Source organism: Argiope bruennichi, chromosome X1 (assembly GCF_947563725.1).
Source record: "Argiope bruennichi chromosome X1, qqArgBrue1.1, whole genome shotgun sequence".
Lineage (NCBI taxonomy): Eukaryota > Metazoa > Arthropoda > Arachnida > Araneae > Araneidae > Argiope > Argiope bruennichi.
In genome coordinates this window covers 129,570,496-129,583,896 of record NC_079162.1, presented here as the reverse complement: position 1 = coordinate 129,583,896, position 13,401 = coordinate 129,570,496, and the positions used below count along the sequence as shown (strand labels likewise).

Genomic DNA, 13,401 nt, shown 5'->3' with positions numbered 1-13,401 from the left:
AAAGGGGGACCCCAGGCGCACATTCGCGACCTCTAAGGTATGCATGTGCCAAATTTGGCAGCTGTAGGTCGAACGGTCTGGACTGCAGATCGCCAACACACACACACACACACACACACTGGGCTTTATATAAGTACAGATAAATTATAATGACTCAATGTCTTCATTGAGTATTCAAACAGTGCAATGAATTGTCATTTTTCATCTGTCATTTCCCCCTCCCCCAGTAAATCATTTTGAGAGAGAGAAAGAGAAGAGAAAATTAACAGCAGGTTCGAAACTCCTTAACAAAAAATTATCTTTTCCAAAATTTTCATGATGGAAGTATACGATTTTACATCTAAACCAAAAAATTATCAAAACTATTTAAAGACAACGGTTAAAAAGCAACATACAACTATATATATAAAAAAGGATTCTTTTCGAATAGCAGCCAAATCATTATTACTTCACAAATATTTTATACTACCGATTTTCCAATAAGAGTATGATTTGTGCCAGGAATACTACTAACCTCTTTTTTTCATTGAACAAGATGATCCTGAAATACCTGAACTTGATGCAATGCTAAGGTCAATATCCAGATCAATATCTTCTTGAGCTTTTTTCTCTTGCAAAAGTTTATATAAGATATCTGGATGGTTCCAAATCTAAAAAATTAAAAGTAACATTTAACTGATTAAAAGTACTTTCAAACCTAACAGTTAAAAGCATTAAAACAGTTAAAATCACTTAACAATTCAAGAATACATTTTTTGTAAAATGAAAGTTGCATTTAGTTTTGGGTCGCTAAATATGGAAGAGTTAAATTTAAACAATTTACAAATAATTATTCTCTAACCACTTAAATCGAAATACAAGAATTAAATTTTGAGCTATGCAGGCTTCTAGCTTATCCCATACTTTCAGGGGTTTCATTTCGATAAATTTAACTGTTTAATGTTGAGCTGCATTATTAAATGAAAAAGCAACTGCTTGAAATAAATGCTTGTTTAGCTATATATTGGATAAATTTTTTTCTCAAGACTATGTAAGCTCTGAATGCATTCACATAGTCTCTTGTCCAATTTCAGCACTGGTGCTGAAAGGACACTATGGTAGTTCTGTGCCATTATGAAATGAAAACTTGAAAAAACCTTTAACACGAAAAATAACCTGCCTAAGAATTGAAAAAAGAACATGCCTAATAATGCACAAAAGAAATTCATAATTATGAATCATAGGCATCTCTTATGTCTATACAAATCTTGCACAAAAAGAAACAAAATATATTACATATAATTAATCACAATTAAAATACACATTTTAACTTACTTTACAACATACAGCAAACAACTTCAAAGGATTAGTGGCTTGCTGAACATAAAGGAGATCTTTGACAAAACATTTATACAGCTGTCTTTGAATTGGTGTCATTCTTATTAGCAAAACATGTTCCTCTTTTTTAGGCAGCACAGCTCTCAGAACAGAGTGTCCTCTCCTGCAATAAATAAAGGGGAAAAAAATACAGTTATTGAAACACAACAGTTTTACTAGGATTTAAAAAACTCCTTCAATGTGTTTTGAAATATCAATTTAAGATTGAATAAGAAAAATCCGAAAAAATTCTTTCATTCAAATAAACAAAAATTTCAATTTTTTAATCAAATGAACGCTATGACATAACTAAATAGAAATTTAAAATGTATGCAATTTAATACAACCCTCCAGCAGTAGCCCGAACTTAAGAATAATGAGTCCATATTATCTAAATACAGTAAACGCTCACAAATTTGTTTTCAGCGACAAAAAAGTTTATTTTTACACCTACTGAATGGCACTTCTTGATAATCGACGATCTTCACTGCCTGAAATAAGAAGCCAATACTTCTTGATCTGAAGATTTCTTTACATATGCAAAACTGTTTTCCATGCAATATCTTACTTTACAATTATAACCCAGCCTTTTTTTTTTCCCTTTCTTTTCTTAAAAGTAATTTCTACTATTTTTCAAATACTCTCAATTAAACCTGAGTCTACTGATTTGAGGTTCATTCACGGGTTACTGAAAACAATTACCATAATTTAACAGCATAAATAACTATACTACATTTTTGATAAGCATTACTGATTGGAACTAAGATGTGTTATATTTACATTCACAACAAAATACAGAGAAACCCAACAAACTTTGGTTTCTTCATATGCATACATTGCTTGATGACATTAAGTTAATATTAATTTTGTAACAATGCTGGAATAGAAATTTTTGTAATCATCTCAAAATGTGAATTCTGGATTTAATTTTCTATCGAAAAGGGTTCGACTAATTCACATAAATTATGTTTCCAAAAAAATTCTTAACCATCAGCAATCATAATAAGAATAATTCATATTTTAAGTATTCTATCTAGGTTAAACTACTCAACATTTTTTTAAAAAAAATTAGGCAAATTTTCATGTGCAGTATGGGAAAAAATGCAGGTTAATTAGGAGTATCATACTACATATTCAGATTTTTATTTTGTGAAATTTTATATGTCCAGTAATATAAATTACATCGATAATAACACTAGTTAATGTAGTTTGAATTCATAAAAGTTATTATATTCTTAATGTAAGTTTTTATGCTGAATTCAAGAATGTAGTCAAAATTTATATACCATACACAGTTATTTTATACAATGATCTTTTAAATATTACAATATTATTGGAACAGTTTTCATCAATACAATATGCTTTCAAAATATCTTTTAAATTAGGCAAAGACAGTTTATAATTATAAAAGCCCTGATTTATGTGTTTCTAAAAATAAATAGAATGAGAACTGAATGATTCTTGCACTATCATGTCAAAAGGGCAGTAAACTTATTGTCATTCATTATAAATAAGCCAACATTTCTCAGTATGCCTGAATTCTATTTCATCTCAAGTGCAAATGATATTGTTTTGATAAATGTTAAATTTAAGGATCAAAGGTAAAACTTAATTCATTTGATTAAAAAATATTATAAATTTTATATATGTAACAAAGTGGGTGAACAAGATAAGAGTCAAACCATCATCTAGGAATCGTATGTTAGGCTCAACATACCGACATTTAATGGTGTGGCTATGAATCATCAGATCATTCACCAAACTGGTATTTCTATATTACAAAAATTAATGACATTAAAGGTTAATGCAGATTCAAAGTTAACTACTCATATTTATCACCTACTATGAGAGACTAATGACTCATAACTAAGATAGATAAAGGTGTGAAGTTAGATATTAATTTTCCATACCTAGTAGTAGAAGACAAATTGCAAAGGAGGTTAAAAGTAGAGAATAGCATAATTCTAATTCTGAAACAAGTATGTCTTTCCCATAAATCTTATTTATTAACAAAAGGCGATTTATACGATCGTATTCAGGATTAGAAATATCCAAAACCCAAACAGAACTTCTGGGCTCGTAAGTTGAAAAAAACTGGAATCTCCTTCAGAAATACTAAAGCGTTATTCATAATCGCCAAGGACTTCAAGACCTCTTTTTCCTAAAGAAAATATGTAACAATATATGCTCTGGGTTGGACTATTTAGGGCTATGGATATAAGCCAGCAGAATGGATAATAATCCAAATTTACCAAAAATTAATTTCAATCAGTATTTTTGCACAACAGCAACAAATTGGTTTCTGTTTAAGAAACTTGTGCGTCTACCATAAAAGAAATGTATGTAAATATGAAAATGACAGTTAAAAAAAAAATTTCAACAAGACAATTATTTTCGGATTTTATGTTGCAACCTAAAAGTTGTTGCATCGCTAGTTTGCAGTTCACTTATACTAATTTTGTTTGTGTGTGAATGAAGCAATAACTACAAGAAAATAAATATTATACTATATCAGGAACGAATATTCAAAGCAAGAATCTCTTACAGTTGGCAAGAAAATGTTGTACACCTTTTTAACTAACTCTGAAAAGATTATTTTACCTCCTTATCATATGAAGTTAGGATATTTCATGAACTTTGTAAAAGAAACGGTTAAAAGTAGTGTTGGATTTTACTATTTGGGGAGAAAAACACCCATCGTTATAAGATAATCTGAACTCTATAGAAGGTATTTCCTGGGTTTTCATAAATTCAATATGACAATCTATCGGTTTTTACAATCTTTGATTAAAGATGAAAATTCGGAAATGTATTAAACGAAATAGTAAAATCAATGTTGAAAGTATTAAGAAGTGTTCAAAATTTTTAAAGAAATCATAAGACATCAGACTATTTCAAACAAAGATATAAGTAGCATTATCTTTTATAGATACATTTCTTGAAATCTCGCACATTTTTCTCCTCTGAAAACCTTGATTATGCCAACAACGATTGAGAACTGCATTTTCCAAAAGATATATCTGCCATGGAAATGGGATGCAAGGACAATGAAAGAATGTTAGTTGACTACAACTGAATATTAAAATGGGATGTGCTAGAAGCCAAATATCAAAGTAAAGCAAAAGCTCAAGCATTTTATATAAATTGAAGGATGTCCCATATTCATATAAACATTTTATTCCTGTTAATCCAGGTGGCATAGAAAAAAATTTATAAACTCTGGTTGATAGATTCAAGCTACACACATTTGAAATCAGAAGGAAAAATTCTATCACAAGTATTTTTCCAATGTACTAGAAAGTTAAACTTTTGTTAACAATTCTATAATCTCTATAAATACTGTTTTCAATAACTGAGTTATTTTAAGAAGAAAGGGAAAAAATTAAAATTTTTGATTATTTAAAAGGATTTTTTACAAAAAATTTTTAATAATATTTCGAACTCTAATATGCCAGAATTTAAAATTGTAAAATATGATTAAATAATTCAGAATGGAGTTATGATATTTCTTCATATACAATTTCAATGTTATGATGAATATCTATATTTGACAGGGAGAGCTAAAACAATTCTGATTATACAAAAACACAAAGCATGATTTTATGATGCAACATAGTTACTTCCAGTCTTCAGTTTTGACCGCCAAATAATAAGAGTAGAAGAATAAATAAAAATAATTTTCATTTTAACTGCTAAAAAAAGCAATTAAATAGGTAATTGATACACTAGAAAAGTATAATGCATTTTAGGAAATTGAAGATTCCACTAACCTTTGAACAAATCCAACAAGTAAGCTATGCAATACATGTGAACGAAACCTCATCAGTTGACGATCTCGAGGAGTACTGTCAATACACTGGCCATTGGATATAGGTCGTTCAAACATATTACAAAATTCTGCCCTAGAGCCAAGATAATTTGGACGCACAAAATCAACCATGCACCAGTATTCAAGCAAATTATTTTGCAGTGGATATCCGGTCAAAACGACTCTTCGCCTGTAAGTGAGAAAGCAAGAAATATTTCATAATTCATATATATATTTCATAACTATATATACAAAGGATATCCTTTAAATGTGTTAGATAACAGAGCTGATTAAACAAAGGGAAAAAAATTGGCACTTAAGCTATGATTAAAAATCTGGCCATATTTTAAAGCATCTCTTGGGAGAAACACATTTTTAAATTTTTCGCAGTCTGCCACAAGAGCGCAGGTCACATAAAAAAATACATATTGAGTAGATTTACGTCCGCTGCAAAATACATCCGCATGCAATGTATTAACAATATAACTGCTTAAATTCTAATACATACTATCAAGAATTCATTACAAAATCAAACCACTAAAACTAAAGCCAGTAGCTTTTAATGGCATCCTGAATATTACCACTTAAAGAAGCTGGCATTCTTCAGGCTAAAACTGAATAACAGTATTTTCTGTCAACCTTTAAAAAACAACTTGATGAAAGAATATCGATGACACCAAACTGATCTAAAAATGTTAATTTTGCATTACCACAACTCTAACATTAACAACTAATGAGATTTGAGCTGTGTTGCAAGTATATAACTTCAAGCATGAATAAAAGTCAATTTCAATATATATAAAGCAGAGTTATAAAAGAATGTATTTCTGTTTAAGTTCCAATCCATATTATAATAATTAAACTTACAATACAGAATTGAACAAAGAGTAAGTGTAAAATAAAAAAAAATGTCCAGGATTCTGCATTCATGATCATCAGTGACAATTTCTCATTTAAATTATGAAATGGAAGCTGAAATTACAAGAAATTAATATCTTTATGTGATAGACAAATATTACAAGGGAAAAAAAAATCCTTTTTGATGTTCTGTCAGGTTTTAGTCAAAATTACAGATCAGTAATATCAATGGACAGTATTCTTTATTTTACTTCAAAATTACAATACTTAAAAACTATGAGCAATAAAAAAAAACTTTAAAGTTTTATGGCAGTTATTTAAAATGCTGATCACATATATACATCAATAATTCTTAGGAAAAAGAATGATCAGGGTTCCCACTCAAATCTAGAAAAAGAGAAAAAAAAAAAAAAAAAAAAAACTGTGTTTCCCCTGTGCATATATTCAAGATATGAAGAAATATGATTTTAAGAAGAGGAAAATGCAAGGAAAGAAAGCAGCAATTTATTTGAAATAATAGGACAATAGAAGAATTTTGATATTTATATACAAATTAAAAAAAAAAAAAACATCTATTTATTTATTACACAGAATTCAGCTAGACAAAATTTACAACTGGGGGGGGGGTATATTACCTCTCATGCTCTTTAACTGTAAGTCATAAAATTAAGGAATCGAATGAAATAAAACACAAAGCATTTTTGTTATGATACAAATCATTTAATGATTACTTAACAAAAAATATTACAAAAGCAATTACTTTTTTTTTATTAATTCATTTTTGCCAATTCATGTATTTGGGCATCAATTTCTGCAGATTTTTCAGATATTAGTTTCATGGAGCTAATCCTTAACAAATAAGGTACGACATTTTTGTACAGCTTAACAATGTACATTTTTAGCTATTTCATTTTCAGTGAACATGTGAAAATATTTCCAATATACCATTGAATGCATTAAAAGGACGAATGTGAAGCAACAAGTTTTAATGTCTATAAAAATTCAGCTTTAAATTAGTGTTTTTGAACTAAAAGGTTTGAAATCGGCTTATTTTCGGACATAAAATTTAACGCTTTTGGTCTTGACATATCACCTCCTTCATTCCTTTAGATACAAAGTCTAATATTAGATATCACCTTTTTGAACTGATTTTGAACAATTTTATTTTCCTTTTCTGAATAACTAATAAGTGCCTGTTTTCCCATATTATTTAGGCTCATTATTTTCTTACAAAGCGTGCAGTAAGCAATAAATGAATTTTGCGGTACTTCTCAAGCCCTTTCAGCAAAATCGGGTATGATTTTTTTTTCTTCTGTCCAATTCGTATTAAATACGGATTTTTAGCAGCTCATTGTTTTAAGAAACAATTCTGTAATCTACTCTGAATAAGCTCACAATTTTTCAAATAATAAACAAACCATTCAATAAACTCACGTGTGAGTGGCTAAATACCACCGCGATGCGTCCGCAGAATTGATTGTCGCTATTCCCTCCAGAGAAATGTAGTCTGATCTTTCATACAGTTACAGAAGTCTCGCGCATGATCATTAGCTGCAAACGGGAACACACAGATAAAGAAAAAAAGAGGGAGAGAGTAGGAAAGATGACAGTTTCCGCTTTACACAATCGCAAATGGTACTGTTTCGTTTTTGAAGCGATGACTAGGATCTTTTATTTTTGCAATCTTTACGGATCGGTCTTTTTTAAATGGGAAAAAACTAAGAAATTTAAAATTCCCAGCGTTTCCCCAGTTTTTATGAAAATTTTCATATTTCTCTGCATTTTCCCGGTTCTCCCGGCGTCGCAACCCTGAATATTGATAAAACATTCAGCAACATGACTTAGCATTAATTGATTTGTTTACAATATGAAAGCATAGTTAAAGCAAACAATAATAAATCAATGAATAAACTCTCTCCTGACTTGTACCACAATATTTATACAATAAATGTTGTTCGGTTTAAAATTTCATACAATAATGGAAGCAATCTTCGTTCAATAACTATTTCTGCATCAAATAGACTATATAAAAATAGCATTAATATTTTACAATGACACATAATATTTCAAATATGTGTACTACAATTTCGAATAAGAAATTAATATGTTTAAAATATGAGTTCTATGAATTGAAACTTTTAAATTTTGCATTTAAAAGTTTTAACCTGCAGCATTCATTTTTTTTTTATCCTAATATTGCAACCTAATAAAAAATACCATAGAAGCTTTGACTCTATGAATTGAAACTTTTAAATTTTGCATTTAAAAGTTTTAACCTGCAGCACTCATTTTTTTATCCTAATATTGCAACCTAATAAAAAATACCATAGAAGCTTTGACTAACACATCAAATGTTTTTAATCACTAAAACAGTTTATACCTTTTTTTTTAAACAAAATTAATATTAAAAGCAGTAATAAAAATTTGAATGTAAATGAAAAGCTGACTTGAAGATAGGTATCATTAAATTCTGTTTTAAAACTAAGAGTAGAAAGATGATCAGAATAAAACAGATCAAATTTGATTTAGTACTGTTGATAATCTACTTATTTTCAAAACAATTATTTTTTATCTCTATTTTCAAGCACAAACCTTGTTTTGATGCTCTTCAATGCCATGGATGTACTTGCTAAGCTGTTTTTGATTCTATGTCCTTCATCACATATCACAAGGTCTGGACCAGGAATAACAATATGTTCATACATTTCTAAAAGATGAATTTTACCATAATATATTAATCAACTAAAATAATGAATCGCTAGTAATCAACTTAAAATAATTAATTCAGCAGCAAAATATGCTACAGGAAATAGAATGACATAAAACGTATGGTATAAAATATACAGTCACCCAAAAAAACTATAGGGACATAATGCAAGTTCAAAGAATAACTTAAATATACAACTGAGTCAAAAAAAAAAAAAAAAAAAAAAAAAAAAAAGAATTATAGCATTTATACATAGTATAAAATGAAGTCTCCTGAAAGCGTCTGTATGTTTGAGAAAAAAAAAACTTGAGAAATACTTAACTAATATTGGAGGTATTTGTACCATTTTTTTGGGAATTAGTGGGGAAGGTTTTCGCATATTAAAGTCATCGAAAAAAGAGAGAGAGCTTTATAATTGCAATTTTAATTATTTTCCTATTACGATTCGCGCATGCGTAGAAACGCAGTATTTGTGCTTTGCACTTATCCGCGCGTATGCGAAAACCTCGAACTACGCATCGACTTAAAGAAGATCAGCAAGAGCTGTGGTATGCATATACGATTCATTTCTTCGTTTATCAATGATATTAAATAGCGATTCAAAATTAATTATGCCCCAAAAAGGAAATTCAACCTTGGCCGGAGCACATTAAATGCGAAAACGCTTCATTGCGCGATATTGAAAACGTAGACTAAAGAAACGTTAAGTTAGTGAATATCAGAGAAAGAATGTCAACACTTTTGGAAGGAGTGTCTTCTGTTGAGCGAAGTAACCATCTCTCTTAAACTGCATTACAAAGACAGAATGAATCTCATGAGGATCAATGTGATTGCCCAGTCAATATAGTTCGTAAAGAAATATTATGAAGCAAGCTGAATTTTATTTTTCTATCAGCTTATACAGAGTTTATAAACAAGTGTGGAACAATGTGTACAATGACTTATTTGTATATTTTTAGTGAATTTTTTTGTCTATGAACATATATTTTTTACCTTTTTAAGTCTAAATATTTCTGAATGTGTGCTATAAAAATTGTTTTATAGCTATTTTTGATGATTTCTAAATGTGTTTTTATTCTTGTTTGATGTTGCGTGGCATACCCATAATTGGGTGGAGGCAAGACTCAAGTGTAAAGCTAATTTTTCCTCTCGAGTGTTACACCACAGGTAACGTTATGCAGGTACTAGGAGTCATTCCCTGCACTTTATGATCTCTTGCAATCGATTTGGTATGGATTCGATAAATTTTCCGCAAAATGATCCATTAATTTTGACCCACTCTTAGATCAAATGATGTTTTCTTAACTCCTGCTTATTACAAATATTTATTGTATTCATTGATTTTTTATTGTAAATAATCCTACACATGTTCAATGGGATTAAGATCTGTACTCAAGGCAGGGGTCTTAATGATACCAAGGCAGTGGTAGAGGGCCCATAACTTACAAATATCAGCAGTATGTTTTGGTTGTTATCCTGGATTAGTTTAAAATGTCGAGATTCCCAAGTATCTCACACTTTGCTGTAAATTTCGCTTAAAAATGTAAAAGTAGATATATTTATTCATTGTGTCATCTATAAATTCTAAGTTCCCGACAGCAGAGCTTGCCATGCAACTCCAGAGAAATTGATTACCACCTCCATATTTTACAGTAGACCTCAAATTTTTAATATGCAATGCTGCATTTGCTGTGTGCCAACCTTTTTGCTTGCCATCCGCCCGAAATTGTTATTTACTTTCATTCACAAGAATGAAATTATCCCAAGATTCTGATGGCTGCTTTACATGCATGCCAAAATAGCTTTTCTATTTGTTTTGCAGATGTAGGGCTTTTCCCGAGGGTAGTCTGCCTTGATACTTAGGTTTTCTTAAAATATCCCAAACAGTTTCAACATTTATAGATTTCTGAAGCCTACTTTTACATTTCAGAGTCAATTTTACTGTGCTAGTTCTTAGATTAATGTGAATATGTCTCACAATCCCCTTCTCTTCTTATTCATTAAACGACCTTTGCTTGTTTTCAATATCATTTGTTTCTTGAACCCGTCAATAATATTAAACACAGTCGATTTACTCAGCTTACTTATTCAATACAATGAACTGAATTTTTTGACAACTATTTGTGTTTAAATTTTATTTAAAATGCTATATCAAATTGTAATTCTAAAATAGTAAATTAATTTTGTTTTTGAATTACTCAAATTAATATTTTTTTATAAAAAGCTGTACACGTTATGCATGTCAAGAGACCCAATACTTTAAGTGACTGTACATTAAATTATGCAAATAATCTAAGATAAAAAGTGCTTGATCCGATCGGGATTTTGAAACATGATGGCAATATTATTTTAGTAGATTGAAGTAAAAAAAAAAAAACAATAATAAATCCATTTTATATTTTGAAATTATACAGGAAACAGGTTACACCCATAATAAACAACAGCACAAGAAATATTCCACTTTAAATGAAAATAATCCTAACTTACATAATCAAAATGAACGCAAGCATATAATCAAATATCACATTACCAGAAAAGTAAATGCCATATCAGTAATGGCTCACAGCTTCAATAACTTCATTTGTTCATATTCTTTAATAATCATTATCTTATTATATCAATATGATGCAGCAAAAGGAGACAAATTCCAGGGAGCTTATTATATAAATAATACTAATAATGTTTTATCATCAAGTTAACAATTCAGTTTTTAGATTAAAAAGGCAATTTATTAAGTAAATTGCTGTCTTATATTCTGAATACAGATGCAAATTCTCTTTTATATTCATTACACAACATATGCTTATAGATATTTTATGATAAACTGAGAGGATAATTACCATCCATGTATTTCTTTATTTGTTCATTTGTTTCAGGTTCTACTGACATTTCTTGTTTCTTTAATCTTTTACTTTTTTTCAAAGGAATTTTGGGCATTTTTCTTAAGGCCAGCATTCTATACATTTCATAACCCATCAGTAAGACACCACCTTGATTTCTCCATTCAGCTATAAGTAAAAAACATATAATACCTTAAATTTGAAAACACAAATACAAACATGGTAACACACGTATTTAAAAACGGATTTAGTATCAAACCCTATGAAAATGGTTAATTAAGCTTTTTGAGCCTCATACATTAAAACTAAACAGTTTCAGAAATAAGCCTGGATGTATTAATAAAATATGCAGCTCTGAAAATCTTTGTCTTTATTATATAATCAATAACTGATTTCATGCCTATGCTCAAAAAAAGTAAGGCTTATTCTCCTTAATACACAGTATAAAAAGAGAAAATCAAAGCTAAATAAGAACCAATATTTTTGAAACAGGAAATGTAAACCTGACAGGCAAATTTTTCAATACAATTAATACACTTTTAATAATTAAAATAATCTAATTATCGATACATAAAATTAGGACATTTCAAAATTGCAATTATGCGAAATGCCCAAATCAATCGATATTAATTGATGGTTTAATTGCTGTCTAAATTAATTTCAAAAACACATAATTTAAAAATAACCAAGAGAGAGAGAGAGAACTTCATAGAATTATTCATTAGATGAGTCGGAATAATATGGAAAAAATTTCTTCAAAAACATAAATGAAGGATTTGGCCCTAAAACTCAATCAATTGAGAAGATATGTTGGTTTCAAAAATTTAAATACATCCAAAATATAATTCTTCCAGTAAAATCTATTGGGAAATAAAATTCTACAATTCCAATGTCCGAATTCATTTTAAAAAATGTCTGTTCAATACTAAAACTTCAAACTAGTTATTAATCAGAAAGCAGTTATTCAGTCTAAAGGTACATTTTTTTTTTTTAATTCTGTTTCAAACAGGTCATAATAAGATATGCTAAAATATTTAAGTAAATAACTTATGATGATGTAATATTTAAAAAAATTAAAAAATAAACATTAAGTAATCAACGTTTTTGAAATGTAATATTCTAGTTTAGGTGCCTGAAAGTTAATTTAACAGCAGAAACATACTAGAAACAGACCTGGCATTTATACAACCGTTTCTAAACCTCAAAATGCTTGGAAAAAATATTTAATAATTGAAACTACTATTAAGGTACCATGCTAAAATATGTACAAGAAATCCTTTTTCATACCTATTTGTACTGAATAATTTACAATATTCTAAAATTCATACATTCTTCGCCTAAAAGAATATAATAAATGGCGATTTCAGGTGAAAAGATGAATTTAGAATTGTAAAAATTTATAGTCATTATCTAATATTCTTTATAGGCAACTTCCAAATCAAATTAAATGCGTTTATGCACTTTTATAGCTCAAATGTTCACTCTAAATCATCATTGGGGTAGGTGATGGATGTTTGTAGATTGTAGCAAAAGTAAAACATGAACCTCTATTTAATGGATAAAAAGAATGCTGATTTGGAATTTTAATGGGTTTTCTGATGCATGCCAAACTAAACATACGTTTTGCGATAATTATAATAAGCAAAGGAATTCAAGAAAATTTAATACATATACCAAACAATTTACTAGGAAGGAAAAATCTACCACATCCATCCATTTGAACTATGTAAGTAAATTTTAGAAGTTACAATAATATAATTAAAAAATAATCTCGAGTAAACACATACCTTGAAAAAAAGAATATAATTTTCTTGAGAAACCTTTTTCATCAA

At 29.0% G+C, this 13,401-nt stretch overlaps 1 protein-coding gene across 1 annotated transcript in view; it reads right to left on the bottom strand.

The window, feature by feature from the left end:
• The window catches only part of LOC129958772 (uncharacterized), an 88,880-nt gene that overhangs the window by 34,818 nt on the left and 40,661 nt on the right, over positions 1-13,401 (bottom strand). The window contains exons 9-13 of the mRNA XM_056071446.1: positions 11,570-11,737; positions 8,615-8,729; positions 5,127-5,354; positions 1,315-1,480; positions 515-650 (exon numbers count right to left, since the gene is read on the bottom strand). Of these exons, the coding sequence (XP_055927421.1) occupies positions 515-650; positions 1,315-1,480; positions 5,127-5,354; positions 8,615-8,729; positions 11,570-11,737 (813 nt within the window). The remainder of the gene's footprint in view (positions 1-514; positions 651-1,314; positions 1,481-5,126; positions 5,355-8,614; positions 8,730-11,569; positions 11,738-13,401) is intronic.